At 36.7% G+C, this 16,783-nt stretch overlaps 1 protein-coding gene across 2 annotated transcripts; it reads right to left on the bottom strand.

Moving 5' to 3' along the window:
• Nucleotides 1-157: 157 nt before the first annotated feature.
• On the bottom strand, nucleotides 158-13,634 carry LOC125682311 (uncharacterized). 2 transcript variants are annotated; one of them, XM_048922799.2, is made up of 9 exons: nucleotides 12,991-13,634; nucleotides 12,445-12,735; nucleotides 12,016-12,312; nucleotides 11,630-11,926; nucleotides 11,383-11,553; nucleotides 10,817-10,841; nucleotides 6,588-6,670; nucleotides 6,236-6,257; nucleotides 158-2,963 (listed from the first exon to the last, which is right to left on the bottom strand). In XM_048922799.2, the coding sequence occupies exons 1-9, from the start codon at nucleotides 13,067-13,069 to the stop codon at nucleotides 2,927-2,929; spliced, it is 1,302 nt and encodes a 433-aa protein (XP_048778756.1). In that variant the 5' UTR covers nucleotides 13,070-13,634; the 3' UTR covers nucleotides 158-2,926. The 2 variants fall into 2 exon arrangements, with proteins under 2 accessions (XP_048778756.1, XP_048778755.1); XM_048922798.2 differs by having other exon boundaries at nucleotides 6,202-6,257; nucleotides 12,991-13,633.
• Between the last annotated feature and the right edge of the window lie 3,149 nt (nucleotides 13,635-16,783).

Raw genomic sequence — 16,783 nt, 5'->3', positions numbered from 1 at the left:
TCACATGTACAATACAAATTTTCCAATAAAAATATAGAATACAAATGACAATTATAGAATAAATATGAAAAAAATATAGAATGCAAACAAAATCACACAATAAATCTCACAATATAAATTGTGAAATATGCATTACAAATGAAGATCAAACATTACGAGGTTTCAAAAGCTATATTCATCACAAATGCTTTATCAAAGTTCAGATGTACATTCAGTAAAAGGGGAACATATCTATGGTATATCTATATATTTCAGGACTGGAAAGACACGCTGAATAGGATTCTCTCTTATTGACTAATCACATGTCAGGTGTCTGCCTAACACCACGGCGGACCTTATATTTTTCTTCTGATATTAAATACACACTGTCGTCTTTCGCTCAACAAACCTTAAGTTACCGTGTCATGTGTCTAAATAAAATATATAGGGTACTGTTTCAATTACATTACCGTGGGAATCCAACCGTCGCGTTAAGCATGGACGTTGAAGGTCAAGTTTAAGGACACCTGCCGTATCCCCCACCCCCGGAGAAATGATGGTTGGGGTCATACTACACTGGTTTGTTGGAAGTGTGCACTTATGTTTACCCCCCCCCCCCCTTTCAATATTTTTCCTACAGTATATCTACACTAGTCAGTTCCGAGTGTTCACAATAAGTTATATTTGAGATGATCTACTGTTTAAAGTTGACAAACTAATAATACTTTATCACTGTGTTGATGTTTCGACGTTTCATCGCTATCGAAGATGTAATATACCATCTGTGAGAACGATAAAAAGTCGAAACATTAACATACTGATCAATTATTGGGAGTTTGCTTTGTGAAATTTAAACGTCCTATCATCTAAGATATAACTACACGAATAACAGACTGCATGCATTCGCCATTTTAAAGGTTTTGAAAATTGTCATCATTCCGTTTTTTCCCCCGGTGGATACGACATCCATCTACTCCACATTTACATACTCTATTCAGTTTTTACTCAGATGGATATCTCATTCAGTTTATTTTCATTGTAAGTTAACTTTCGCGGTTTAAGCCCACAGTGAAAATAACAATTCATCGAAAATATGACCGTGTACAATACTACGCGAATTCAATCTGTTACCTACACTACAAAAAACTAGTAATTGTTTTTATGAAGAAAAAAAACCCCACCCAAATGTCTCCCCAAATTGGAAGTGCTCCAAATGAAACCTTCAATTAATGTACTGCATGGTATGGAGAAGAAAGCATGAGCAGGAACATAGACATGAACTCCGATAAGCCACACAGGAGAAGTATGCACAAACTATTTTACACCCTCCACCCCTCAGATCCGCTATGAATTTAAGGATAACAGTTGTATCCTCATATCCCTGCAATATGCACATCTGCAAATGGCATTTGAGTATTGTACAAAATCTCAAGTCTATCGGATAAGTCATATAGGAGGAGAAGCGTTTACAAGCTATTATAACATCCTCCACGTATACGTATATACATAAACATATACGTATTAGTCAAATGTCACGTTCTCAGTCATTATAGGGATTGACTATACGCAACAGAGACGAAAAGTAACATTTTGGGGGTGATTCTAAATGCCTATCTACAAAACATATGAAGAAAATAATATTTTGGTAAAAAAAAAATAATAGTTATAATGGGGGGTGGGGGTGGGGTGGGATGGGGGTGATCATGATCCATGCCCCAAGTGCCTGTGGTCGCAGTAGGCTATAGTGGTTTGATCTTTACAAGACGTTTAACCTAGGTAGTCCGTCTGTATGCTTTCGGCATTAAAAAGGGGACTGAATCAAGATTTCCCCCAAGATTTTGTTAAATGATAAAAATCTACTGTCTAATGTGTTTAGAAGGTTTACCAAAAAAAAAAAAAAAACCAAAAAAAAAAACAAAAAAACAAAAACAAAAACAAAAAACCCCATAAAAAACAAAAAAAAGAATTAAGGTTATTCATCATGACAACTCATTATACAGAGTTTATTATTTGTTTTGAAAACACAGATTGAGGTGTGTTATTGTTTTCATAATAAATGGATATCGATCCAAGTTTATTATATATACCACATTTCAAGTATACTTGAGGTAAAATCCTTACCTGTTTTTAGAAGAAATGTTGAAAAATTCATAATTAGCCGTCGTTAATTTTAAACATGTGTATGTATGTGAATATATATATATATATATATATATATATATATATATATATATATATATACATGTATATATGCATATCTTTTCATACCCGCCTCTTTTCCCTCTTGAACCACATGTACCTCTTCCACGCCATGAATATTCACCCCCATCATTGTTTTAAGTACCACTTTGCTGTACATTGTATATGATCACGGAACCTATCATTTTATTCTTATTTTTGATTGTACGTATCGTTATGAGTATATTGTTTGTATTTCAGAAGGCCCCGGGGAAGACTAGTCGGGCTACCTTCTCTAAATAAAGCATTATTATTATTATTATAACAATTGTAAATTTCATGATCCTAGGTGTTAGGGTTTTGGTTCCAGGGTGGGGTCAACATTACCATAGTGATTACGGTCTTTATCATTTGAAAGACTTCTTTAAAGTTGCTGATATAGCATAAAAACCAAACCCATAGATACGAAAAGCAGATATTGTGCCTACGGACGGACGGACGAACGGGCGAAGTGATTCCAGTGTACTCCTTTAAACATTACATTCAAAATACTTCGTACAAATCTACAAAATAGTGATGTCACATTTTGTATGATGACATATTACAATATTCTTGTCGGATGACGAAACAATGTCCGACGCAAGGAGGAATGTCTCGTGTGTGCATTCCATCGAATGTTCCGTGGTTGGGTCCCGTTAATTTGTGTAAATTATATAATAATAACGCATATTTCATATTCCTAAATGAAGGACTGCGTTGCAGATGGATGTTACATTTTCTTCGTAAAGTTCTCGTATAGTGGAGACCTGAAAATGAATGAAGCACATATTTAAAGACATGCCAGGGATACTAGTAATTAATCAATCAAGTAAGGTATTATAGTGATATATGATTTTGACTACGGATCACTTGGTTTACCTGATCAGGATATAGGGCTCACGGCGGGTGTGACCCGTCGACAGGGGATGTTTACTCCTCCTGGGCACCTGGTCCCACCTCTGGTTGTCCAGGGGTCCGTGTTTGCCCAACTATCTATTTTGTATTGCTTATAGGAGTTATGAGATTGATCACTGTTCGTTATCTTCACCGTTCATGCATTACAATTTTGCAATATATCTAAAATTGACCTATATACTAGTACTTATCAGATGCACCCGGTCCATTCTCGCATCCCCGATAGAGGGTATGACATGCGAGAATGATTTACCTGATTAAATTTGATTAACTTTTGCCGATCATTCTACTGTGACGTTTAATTGATTAATTGTTTCCCATCTTTTTGGCTTTAACTAAATTATATAGAAATTGAGTGTAATTCAGAATTTTGTGACACGTAACACCTACATGTGAAAAGGTGAAGATAACGAGCAGTGATCAACTCTTAGCAAACACGGACCCCTTGACATATCAGAGGTGGGTACCTAGGAGTAAGCACCCCCTGTCGACCGGTCACACCCACTGTGAGCCCTGCATCTTCATCAGGTAAACGGAGTACATGTAACCCGTAGTTAAAATCAGTTAGTAAAGAACGGCCTAACAATCGGTACAAAACACGTCAGACAACATTTGATCCAATGACAGGTTGTATTTGTAAATTAGATGGTCATAACAACCACAAACTTTTCGAAATGCTGACTTTAAACGAGACTATTGAAAACTCTGTAACATCAACTTATTTGTCAGTAGCTTGCCTCGCTTTAAAAACTGATCATACACAAATCAGGCTCTCACGTATTGAATCAGTTGAGAAACATACACAGCATATGCAGGTGATAATGGAATATTCCTACATAAATATGGGAAGTTGACGATGGAGAAGCTGCAGCCATCCTGTTTATCATAGAGTTGAGTTGATAATTTATGTTCAATAAATATCAAGGTATGCATCAGGTGTGGAAGACTCTGTGGTGTCTTTTATCTCGAGTTCACAGGGATATATCGAATCGACATAGGAATGAAAATGAGGATCGTTAATAGAAATGTCGAGTCTTCTTTTCATGTAGAAGCTTTTGAATAAATTTGGCCTCGTATGGATATAAAAACAAGTCAACTAATAAATAGGAATTCCAGCAGACTGTTGAAAAACCTGATCACCAAAGACAACAAAGATATTGTCAATGAGGAACTCCAGCATCTTTTTGATATCAACTTCAGGGTTCTTGTGCACAGAATCAGAGTAATGGTTTGGATGACTGATCACAAGATAGAATATTTCTAGCTTTTCCCATTGTTCTAGCTTTTCCCATTGTAATTCTAAGGGTACAGCCTTCTCCTATGGATTGAACGTGTTGAGATGTGATGTTTTATTTGGGTACATATTTTGGACACACAGAAAAAAGTGAACATCGCGGCTCCTGACTTTGTGTCATTGTTAGGTCACAATCTATTTTTAACGGTCTTTTATGGTTGGTTGAATGTTTGTATTGCGTCCCATCGAGAAATTTTCACTTATATTGAACGTTACCAGCTGTAGGTTAAGTACCACACATTTAGACCTATGTTTAACGGTTAGGGCCGTAGCAGTGGGGATTCTTTAACGTGCCAACGCCTGCCACGACACAGGGCCTCCTTTTAAAGGTATGGATATCCGAAAGGCCCCATAATTCTTACTTCTAAATGCCAAGCGTTTGTCGAAGGAGCAATCACTATGTTTACGTCTGAGGATTGACACGGCCGTGACACAAACGGGGCTAAAACTCACGATCTCCTGGATACAAAGCAAAGACTATACCAGTTAGCTACCGCGACCGGTGTAAAGGTCATTGAAATTTCATTTGAATCGACATTAAATGAGAGAGAGATACATGTATCAGTGATCTAATTGCATCATAAGCACTACACTTATCTGAATATGTCATTTTTGTAAACATAATACATAAAATAATACATAAACACTGGCAAATTGAATAAAGTTTAGTCGACTATTTTATAAATGTAGAATAATGCTGGTGTAAAAAGGTGCATATGATGACATAAAAAGGACAGATGAAATCAGAAAGACAACATTTTTTCTCGGGCCGATTTTAAATACTTTGAAGTAGAATTCAATGTAAAACTCATAATTAATCAATAAAACAATGCTTCTTGTACTTGCTAATACCGATTAAAAGAAAATATCACTCCAAAATTCGATAACAGAAGCACACAATTGTAGTCAACCGAATTTTTGCTGTCATTTGAGCGAACGAGTCACGTGACTCAGAACAAAGCTCGACAGTTTGTTAAAATGTTTTCAGGAGACTGTTTATGTGATGAAAGAACTCATAAAATCGAAAAAAGCATGGTATCTTACACAAAGTAGGTACCATGCTTAAAAATGATAAAGTTCAACCACATGTAGATTTTTCGGAGAATGTCCGATCACTTCCAAAAAGACACATGCACATCTTCAATGCTTCAATAAGTGTACAAGGTCTGAAGGATGTCAAATAAATGCTGTAAGATGAACTCGTTGATTACACAAAATAGGTACCGTCTATTCAAGAAATGCTCATAAAATGACTAAATTCAACTACATGTAATTGTTTTTGAAAAATGTCTGATCACTTTCAAAAAGGCACGTGTGCATACAATATATATCTTCAATTTATCTAAAAGAACTGTACAAAGTTTGAGGGATGTCAAGTTAGAGGTGTGAGAGGAGTTGATTACATAAAGTAGGTACACTATTACAGGGACGCCCGCCCGTCATTCACCATTTTAAAAGCATGTTGTGAAACCCGGCCAAAATACATTTAATGTCATCTACTTTGTCTGAATACAAGAATCCACTCATAAAAGACAATAATGACTGCACAAGCATAATCATACCCACCCCCCTAAATAAAAACCCTGCTAGCAATCAAGATACAATGTATACCTATAGAAGCTCTAATTCATTTTGCTTCTATATTCAAGAGCAAAACAGTGTACTAAGTTTATGTGGATGTCTGATGAGATTTTCCCCGAACAATCAAGCCCAAAAGACCATTTCGTAATGATGTAGTATCGAACTAAAATACTTGTCAGACCTAACCGTGAAATGCTCACAAAATTCGAACACACTTTGTTAGACCCTGACCATGGAATGCTCACAAACCATTTCTTCCTCCTCTTCCTCTCTGAAAATAAGTTAATACATCATTATTTCAAAATTTTGTAATGATTATTGGCTATGGCACGTAGTTCAAATTGTCGGATTGCTAGAGAATTGATACTTTTAATGGCGAATCTAAAGGAAGTGGTAACGGAAATGCAAACCATTGATTTGGTTTGAATTAGTTTTATTGGTTTATCTTTTTTTTTCATCTTTTTATTTTTAATCCAATATACTTTTTTGTGCTATTTTGGGAATGAAAACCTTGTGAGGGCGGAAGGTCCTAAACCTCTCTTAAAAATACTCCGGATCCGCCCCAGGCATTTTATTGTATCTTGGTCAGCACTATTAATACCTTTTGGTGACTTTTTCGTTGGAGGCTGAACAGCTTCATAAGTATGTGCCTCAATAAATGTGGTGGCTCTGTTTTGATTTTGTCTGCAATGTAAGGATTATCCAAACGTGAATCACAAGGAAATACTGTAATGGTGTTCTGATTATGATCAGGTCTCTGATCAACAGCTTAAGCACTGCCGTGACAGAAACAGTCATCGACATTCAAACACTGACCAGCAAAGACGCCCTTGGTCACGGTTGATATACTTAAGATGTGCGATAACTGCAGAGAATTGCATCAGACGGATAATACGACTGAGGGTGCAATACTCTACAAAGAAGATAACCAGCAAGTAAACAAAAAAAGACGCGAGGGAAGCAAATGAGACATGGGTTGAGGATATCGAATGTCTCATAGAATAACACGAAATTCTAAAGATATGAACAGAGTATTGCTCCGAACTGCACACCACAGTAAATCCCAAGGTGCTGAATGTCCCTCCACCAACCAACAACGACAGCTACACTATCCTGAGGGAAGAATTTGAAGCTGCAGTAGAATCACTAATGAAAGGGAAGTCGGCAAGAGTGGACAACATTCCATCAGAACTGGTCCAGACAGGAGGAGAGACCGTGATAGATATGTTACTTGTTATCTGTAATATGATCTGACAGACAGGAGAGTGGGCAACACCTTGGACTCTGTCCCCGATCATCACTCTCCCGAAGACAATCTACGCTATGCCAAAACTACCGTACCATCAGCCTGCTCACTCATTCAAGCAAGGTCATGCTAAAACCCCTCCTAATTAGACTGAAGTTACACGAGATTAAGAATAACATCCAGGTTTCAGAGCAGGAAGGAGCACAAGTGGGCAAATTTTCAACCTTAAAATAGTATGTGAGAAGTGCCTGCAACACCAACAAAACCTTTACCACGTCTTCGTGAACTTCAAGAAGACGTTCGACAGAGTTTGGCATGTAACCTTGTGGGTAACCATGAGGCTGAATAGCATCAACACCAACTTGATTAAAACCATAGATTGCATCTACAACAAGGTCTACCATGACAACAACATAGGAGAATGGTTCCGAACAGCAATCGGAGTACACCAGGGTTGTCTGCTATCCACCACTCTATTCAACATTTTCTTAGAGAGAATAATGGCTGATACATGTATGCTTGAAGGCCAAGAAGGAACAGTCTGCATCGGAGGTGGGTCAATTATCAACTTACATTTTGCTGATGACATTTTCGGTCTAGCTGGACAAGAACAAGAGCTGGCCAACTTGGTTAATCACTTTGAAGTCGCCTCCACTGCATTTGACATTAAGATCAATGCAGAGAAGACCCAGTTGATGACAAACAACATCAATGATTCAGCACTGGCATTACCATAGACAACAATAAACCGGAGACCGTCCGTAGCTTTAAATGTCTGGGAGCTATAGTATCAGATGAGGGATCCAAGACTGAAGTACGCTCCTGGATAGCCCAAACCGTAGCGGCAGTAACCAGACTCAAATTTATTTGGGACGACAAGAACATCGCCATCAGCCTCAAGATCAGACTGATCCTTTCTTTGACCATTTCCATAGTTTATAAGCATGTGGAACGTGGAGCATAACTGCAGAGATTAAAAGAGGGATACAGGCGATGTATATGAAATGAGGTAGTGAAAACCAGAACTAGAAACGTCATTGGGCTTTATGAAAGGACGCACACTGAAACGGTATGGGTACGACACACAATCATCTGAGCTGACCACAAGTATCTTGCAGGGAACAGTACAATGAGTGAGACGAGGAGGAAGACAGAGGAAGCGATGGGAAGAGTGGACTGGCCATAACTGTAACATCATACATGTACTACAGATAACTGAAAACCGAGAGAAGTGGTGGAAGTTTATTGTAAAACCTACTGTGGTGCCCGGTCAGTCAGACCACGGCATATGTGAAGGATAAATTAATATATGAATAGCTTCTTCTTGTGTTGTACGCATTAATAGGACATGCATGTATATTCATGTACCGGAAAACATATATATTCCTCTGAATATCATACATTCAGTGGCGGATCTAGACGAAGTGTTATGGGGGTTGTAACCTCCTTTAGTTGATCATGTTTAACAAAAAAGTCATTGCTTGCCATTCCTGCGTGTTCAACTCCCCTACTCATGTTAAGGTACAGACATAGGTCGCAATCCCTTATAAAATAGTGTGGATCCGACCCAATACATTGATCGTTGTGTTTCATATCATTTCAGTGAGATTAAAGCTCTTTTTACAGTATTATTTAAGAAATAAATGTCATTTTTGAACATTCATGAGAGTATATACTGAGGCGTTTCCCGCCAGCATACTTCATCGAGCGATTTACGCTTTATAAATATGATACATTAAAGTCATATATAGGGCTATCAATAATCTCTATTTCTCTACAACTTCCGCAAACATTTTGCACATTTGGGTTCTAATTGCTGACAGTCAAATTGATATTCAAAAGTTTGGGAAACAATCTGTAGTTAAAGTCAGCAATCTGTTGTTCAAATATCTTAATTATTTTTGTACAATAAATCATAGACCACATTAATTTAGGTTTTCCGTTAAGAGTTTCTGAAACAATTTAGTTCTCCGAATGTCATGGAAAAAGAAAGGTTTCCTTTAAAAAAAAACCCAGCTATCGATGGATTTTCCCCCCTGACGCATATATAGAAAAACTATAGGAATGTCCTCCATGATTACTGCACTAAACATAAATTTTAAGCCATATTATTTCTTTGAGATATGAGAAACATTTTAAATTATATATTAACCATGTTAGGTGAAAATTTGATTCTAGAAGAATCAGATTCAGTTTGTTGGTTTGATTAGATAATATGATTGGCTAATGTTTTTTCTTCGAAAAAGGAATATGAGTGGACTATTTTTACCATGACTCCCAGATGAATAGATAATAAAATTATCATGCAATTTTATATAGCTTGATATTTTGTCGGTTAAAACTCATTCCCATAAGTCTGTAAAACTTTCATTCCTTTCAGCTTGATTTACCACGGCACTGGTGACAAAAGTCATCTTTCAAGAGTGGGAGTGTAGTGACATAAAAAACACACGAATAATTCACGTGCAATATAATCACAAACTAGAAAAATACGACCCAGTTAATGTAAGATATCAGAATTATAAACTGGAAAGAACAATGTGGCTCAATGTCGCATATCAGAATCATGAACTAGAGAGACAAATGTGGCTTCGCGACCAAAAGTAATGTTAATATAGGAATGTGATAGAAAGAAATATGTGGGTCCATGACCAGGTTGAATGTTAAATGTGAGAATTATAAACTAAAACGAAAAATGTGGCTTCATGACTCAGCTTAATGGTACATGTATCAGAATTCACCGGTATAAACTAGAAATATAAATGTTCCTTCACGACCAAGCGTAATGTTGAATATCAGAATTATAAAAACGAAAGAAAAACGTGGTTCCATGACCCAGCTTAATATCAAATGAAAAGGTGAAGATAACTAACAGTGATTAATCTCATAACACCTATAAGGAATACAAAATTAACAGTTGGGCAAACACGGACACCTGGGTATACCAGAGGTGGGATCAGGTGCCTAGAAGGAGTAAGCATCTCCTGTCGACCGGTCATACCCGTCGTGAGCCCTATATCATTATCAGGTAAACGAAGTAATCCGTAATCAAAATCAGTACGTAAAGAACGACATAACAATCAGTATGAAATACGTCAGACAGTATGTGACCCAAATGAAAGGTTGTATTAGCAAACTAGATCGTTATAACCATAGAATTTGCGAAATGCTGACTTTAAACAAGAATGTTGAAACCCCTGTGACATCAACTTGTTTGTCAGTAACCTGCCTCGATTAAAAATTGATCATACGCAGAACAAGTCGTGAGACATAAACACTATATACAGGTGATAATGAAATATTGCTACATAAATATCATAACTATAAACTAGAAAGAAAAATGTGGCTTCAGGACCCAATTAATGTTACATGTAAATATCAGGATTACAAAGGTCAAAGGAAAATGTGGCTCCGGGACCCAGCTTAAAGTTAAATATCACAAGAATTAACTAGAAAGAAAAATGTGACTCCATGATCCTTATGTTGTATGACTAAAGAAAATATAAGCACATTTATTGTATATTTTCTAATTTGTCTGAACTCTTCAGGTATACGTAAATGAAAATATATAGATATCGAGTTACCTTAATTTTGGTTGTGATGGTTGCACTGAAAAAGATGTTCAGAAAGCATTGATAAAAAAGTTGTAATAATCGGAAACAGTCAGTCTTTTATATTCATATTTGCATTGCTTTCTTCGATTATTAACCACTCTGAATACATTACAAGTACGGAAACCCTCATGGGTGCATTTACCCAAACTTCGTACTTAAGAGTTTACCCGCGTGCAGCGTCAAAGACATTTCAAAATAGAATGATACAGGGAATTCCGTATTCCATGTAGAGAAATATTTTGCATTTTCAATGTTTTTGCCTTTGATATCCCTACAATTTGTAATGATAACCATTCCCTCATGAATGCAAAATTGACCAATGCGCTTATGAATCTTGATGAATATAGTACGTCTATTTAAATGGATCTGAATGCTGCTAGAAATTAAAGTAGAATGTAAATATAAGAAAGTATTTCATTTTAATAATTGCACAAGGGTATGAACTGCAACGCATCTCACAGACCTACTTTTCATGCCGGCGTGAAGCGGCACATGTCCCACCCTCATGTATTCTAAGAAATGAAATGTCTATTCACCTGTGCGTCTGGAATCCCTGAACAAACTACCGAAACATCGGCATGCACGAAGCTTCTTGGGTTTCTTTCTGACGTTTTGCATTATGATAACAAGGAATGCAATCCCTGCAATCCCCGAGAGCACAGAGGTTGTGGATGCGAAAATACCAAAGGAGATACAGCCTTGTCCATCTACAAATAAAAGGATACAACCGATTCAGACAGAACTGGTTATATCCAGATAAGACGTCTTTGGTTACTTTCTTACCTTTAATGGTTATAAACATCTTTTGAGAAACTTTGTTGTAACGGATAATCTCGGACATTGAACTAAGTCGGCAGTAACAAGCTCTCTGATTGAATTGCTGGGATGCCACAAAGGTCAGCTCGGACCACGTGTCACCGTATGTAACTTCCTTCTCCATCAAAAGTTTTCCACAGTGCCAAGACCAATATAGGCGAGGATTTCCCTCAGAGGACACGTGACAGCGTAGAGTAACTGACGAACCCTTTTCTACGTGAAGAAGTGATTTATTGATGAGTTCAGGATAATCCAAAGGTCCATCTGAAATTAGCGATATTTATAAAGTATTGAAAGGTATAGTAAACTAATTATAGTTATCAAAACATCTGTGAAGAAATATTTCCACTTACAATATACAGTGATTTTAACTTCATTTGACAGAGCACGAAAGTTGTATTTTGAACTGACAGCGGTACAGAAACATGACATCTTGTTCTGCCACGCTTCGGCTTCGAACACGATCTTTGATGAGGACATATTGAAGACGCTCATTCTTCCATGAGAGATATTTTTCTGGCCGCACGTCCAGAACCAGGATAATGGAGGATTCCCCAGGGTAGAAATACTGCACTGAAGAATGAAATCATGTCCAACCGCCAAAGATGTCAGCGACAAAGCTACCAAATGTGGATTATCACGTGGTAAATCTGAAAACGTAATTATATGTCCTGAATGCATGGTAATAATTACATTCTGTAGATGAATATATCATAGATATGAGAGTGTTTAAGTACATAAATGTACAATGTAAATGTGTAAATACAATATTTGTATCTTACAATACACAGTGACAGTCTGTAGATTTGAAATTTCGTCGTATTTTATCTTAGAGGTTTCAGACTGAGCTCTGCAGTAGCACCAAGTCTCGTCATGTTCTCGTTTCGCAGAAAAAGTCATGGTTGACGTTAAACCGCCATTATCATCTTTCATCTTCTTGCCAGCACACCACCATGTCCATCTCAAAGTAATATTCATAGATGGCGCCACTGTACACTGTAACTTTATTTCCCTGTATTCCGTAACTTGAAGGGGAGACAACGCTGTAATTTCAGGGCGAGCGCAAGTCATCTCTGAAAAATTCATAGACTATACAAAAGCATGCTTGAATAGTTACTGTACAGCAATTTTGTATCCTTCAAATTGTTAAACTCGCTGAATCATTTAATCATATTTCTGTTGGCTCACTTGGTATACTCACTCCTATTAGTTCCACGTAAATTATATGATTATTGATGATTACATATCTTTCATCGATTTAATTAAAATCAGATATAGATATTTTCCACTTCAGCTAGATAGAATTACATCTGTAACGTAGTACCCACCGAAAACTGATAATATCGAAATCAGAAGGATGAAATCAGGAATGGTCTTCTGTGTTGACATTTTGGAAATCAATGACATAAATATTCCGTTGCTTATACTCTACTCTTCGTGCAAAATGTAAACATTTTAATCTTGTTTTAAAGTTTATGAAGTGTTTTATCTTTCACATTCATACTTATTATGAATTCTTTCATTACACCGGCTTCTTCAAGTATAGCTACACAAGTCATATATAGTGCCTCTTCAAAATTATGCTTTCTTATTCAACTTTATGATTGCCCTTCTTGTGCGATAAAAACTCTTCCCCAATCCTAATCCAAAACCTTTTATATCTATATACACGAAGCAATTCACAATTTGAATGACTCTATTCTTAGCAACACTGAAAAGAGACCAATGCTTTCTTTTAAAATATTAGTGGGAAACAAACAATTCAACTTCCCTGTTAAAATATTTGTGTAAATGAAATGAATAAAAGTGCCTTCTACTATTTGATCCTTGTTTTTGTATTTTGCAAATCTTCATTGAGCTTTATTTTCTTATAATTTCATTCAGTGCGTGTATTTTGCTTAATTTTTATTGAAATTCATTGCATGTGCTTTGTAGCTATGGAGACGCATTTTGTTTCAATCTGGTTAAATCCGGTTTTTCAATGCAGTTTGTCCCTGTGCGAATATACGCATTCCACGAACCCCGTGACCTGACGTAAAAGCAGAAGTTTTTGGGAGGATTTAATTATTAGCAAAAATGTTGAGATCCTGAATATCGCTAACAATCTATTCTATATAATCTTTTTGTAATTAATAAAATTAGCTCTCGCTAAAAATATATATACCCACATTTATGGAAAGATCGCTAAATTTGTGTATAGCTAAAACCATCTACTTATTAAGGTATTTTGTATCATTGCTGGAATGTTTGGGAAAGATGTTTTCTGGGTGTTTTTTTTTTTTTTTTTTTTTTTTTTTTTTTTTACCTTCTATTAGAATTTAGAATAATAAAAAAATGTTTACCTATATTATACGATGGTTCATTTTATGAGTTTCGAGTTAGTCCTTCTTAGACATTTTCCCATAGCTTTTTAAAACCATTTTAGGGATCATCTTTAAAGTGGAAAATTAAGAGTTACGGTACAAAACATTCGCCTGTATGTATATGTGTTCTAAACAAGGAACAGTGTTGTGAACATATGGTAGTAAATTAAACTTACCAACATACCAAATATCAAAGGCCTTTAAAAGACAAAAGAATTATGGTCCGGACAAAAAATGCCCTAAAATGCCTATTATTTGACCTTTACATAAAGGGTCAAGGATAAAGGTCAGCAAAAATTTCACACGACACACTGTCGTATCATAAAAGACAAAAAAGTTATGATCCGGACAAAAATATGCCCCAAATTGTATTAATTGACCTTTGAATTAAAGTTCAAGGTCAAATCTCATCAAAAATGGTACGCAACACACTGACTTATCATGCTATAATCACATAAAATATCAAAGACCTATGTCAAAAGACAAAAAAGTAGTGACCCGGACAAACGTTATATGAGAAGCGGGAGAAGGAGCCGTTGTTTTAGTATGAATTCTTCTTTTTCTTCGGAAGAATTCATACGAAAACATGTCCTTTTTCTAGGAAGTGTAGACATGATGAAATGTATATACATGTAAACATTTGTTACGTGATTATTATCAGATTTGAGGTTAGGGACGTTGACCATTCTTTAGTTGTTGTTGTTTTTTCTCATCGTGCAAACCAGTAGTTTAAGATCTTATTGCGAAAACCTTTGTTATTATCTGTTTATTCTCTAAGAACTGTATCAAATCATGTGATTTACACTTCCACCCTAGTGACTAAAACAAACTTGTGAGTATGATATCACGTGTTTTTGGCTGTTTATCAATAACGCCCATAAGAGGATACACGCACTCGGGACACCGAGAATGGCAAACCCCAGTAACCAGAAGATTAGTCAGCATCAAAACTGCGTAGGGAATAACATTCACATGGAATAAACTTTGCTCAAACTACTAGGAAAACTGTATCAATTATGATTTTTCAGTCACTAACAGCGCATATAACCTATAATTGGGTCAAATGCTGTTTGACGTGTTTCATACCGATCCATACCGTTCTTGGCATACTGATTTTGACTACAAATTATTCTGTTTACTTGATCAAGACATAGGGTTCATGACAGGTGTGACCGGTCGACAGGGGATGCTTACTCCACATAGGCACCTGATCCCTCCTCTGCTATATCCCATGGTCCGTGTTTGCCTCTTTATTATGTATTCCTAGTAGTAGTTATAAGATTGATCACTGTTCATTATATTTGCCTTTCATGTGAGAAACCCAGTACCGGATCTATTCTCCCTGGTCAAAAACAATGGCGGACAAGTCACGAATAGTGCATACCGCGCTGTGTCGAGCGTATAGAATCATTGTTTAGATTCACACCTCGATCATTGGTATAGTAAGTCATCTTGCTAAAACTATACAATCTCTCCAAAGAAGTTTCACTTGATAATTAGTATCGCTGAAAGAACGAGTTGATATACGGACGAGACAAAGGAAAATTCCGTCCGCCGCTGCCTGGAGCCTGAATCAACAGATGGATGGAAGGTGAAGATAACGAACAGTGGTCAATCTCATAACTCTCATAATGAATACATAATAGAGAGTTGGGCAAACACGGGCCCCTGGATATACCAGAGGGGGGATCAGGTACCTAGGAGGAGTGAGCATACCCTGTCGACTGGTCACACCTACTTTACACCGACTCGTAGCCAACAATTTAACAAAGGAGGAAGATTTCATGCTGCGTTCAGTATATAACAGAGCAGAATGAGCTATACACTAAAACCAAGTATACATGTAGGTATTCAGCGGAATCCGTGCCTTTTGTGAGATGATCTCCCCGGCTGTATGAATGTGTATCGGGGAAGGTAAGTATGTTAACTTTGCGTCGCTTCCTATACCTTACTACAATGTCAGAACTTGTAGAATGTACCCCTGAAATCTAAGAAAGACAAGCCATAACCCAGACTGTCTAAGGAAATGACAATTTCTGAATTCATCCAAATCTATGGAATCTATAAAAACATGTGCAAACATTTCGTAGACGAACACGAGAGAGAGAGAGAGAGAGAGAGAGAGAGAGAGAGAGAGATCGTAGATATGGGGACCAGCTATGGTAAAAACACATTTTAGGTCACTTGAGTCAATTAAGTGACTTATTGCAATTGGTCTGCGTCCGTCATCGTGTGATGAGCGTCGTGCATTAACAATTGCACATTTTTAACTTCTTGATAACAACTATTCCAATTCTTTAAAAATTTGGTATGAAATATTGTTGGGACACGGGGTACATAAATTGTAAATTTCAGGACTCGTGCACCCCTAGAGCCTTAGGGGCGGGGCAAAAACTTGTTTGCCCTGCTCTTAATTTTGTATTCCTTGTGGGAGTTATATGATAACTGTTTGTTATCTTACCCTTTCATGTGTACCTTGTATCGACAGGAAATGCTTAGTCCCCCTAGGTACCTGATCCCACCTCTGGTGTGTCCAGGGGTCCATGTTTGCCAAACTATCTATTTTGTATTGCTTATGGTGTTTATGAGATATATATATATATATATATATATATATATATATATATATATATTACTGGCGTTATGAGAAAAGCGCCGTTACAGTCAAAAGAACTGCGTATGCGAACTCTGAATTCCCGCCTACATTTTCAACTACTATATTTTAAGAAGCTTTACAACATTGCTAATGATATTTTTA

This window comes from Ostrea edulis, chromosome 2 (genome assembly GCF_947568905.1).
Source record: "Ostrea edulis chromosome 2, xbOstEdul1.1, whole genome shotgun sequence".
NCBI classification, from domain to species: domain Eukaryota; kingdom Metazoa; phylum Mollusca; class Bivalvia; order Ostreida; family Ostreidae; genus Ostrea; species Ostrea edulis.
This window is presented reverse-complemented; position numbering and strand designations above follow the sequence as displayed.

Coding starts and splice junctions, on each gene's coding strand:
- LOC125682311 (XM_048922798.2), bottom strand. CDS start 13,069: ATGTCATTGATTTCCAAAATGTCAACACAGAAGACCATTCCTGATTTC. Junction 6,258..6,587: donor AACGAAAAAGTCACCAAAAG/GTATTAATAGTG, acceptor ACTTATTTTCAG/AGAGGAAGAGGAGGAAGAAA. Junction 2,964..6,201: donor CATGGTCAGGGTCTAACAAA/GTGTGTTCGAAT, acceptor ATTCATTTTCAG/GTCTCCACTATACGAGAACT.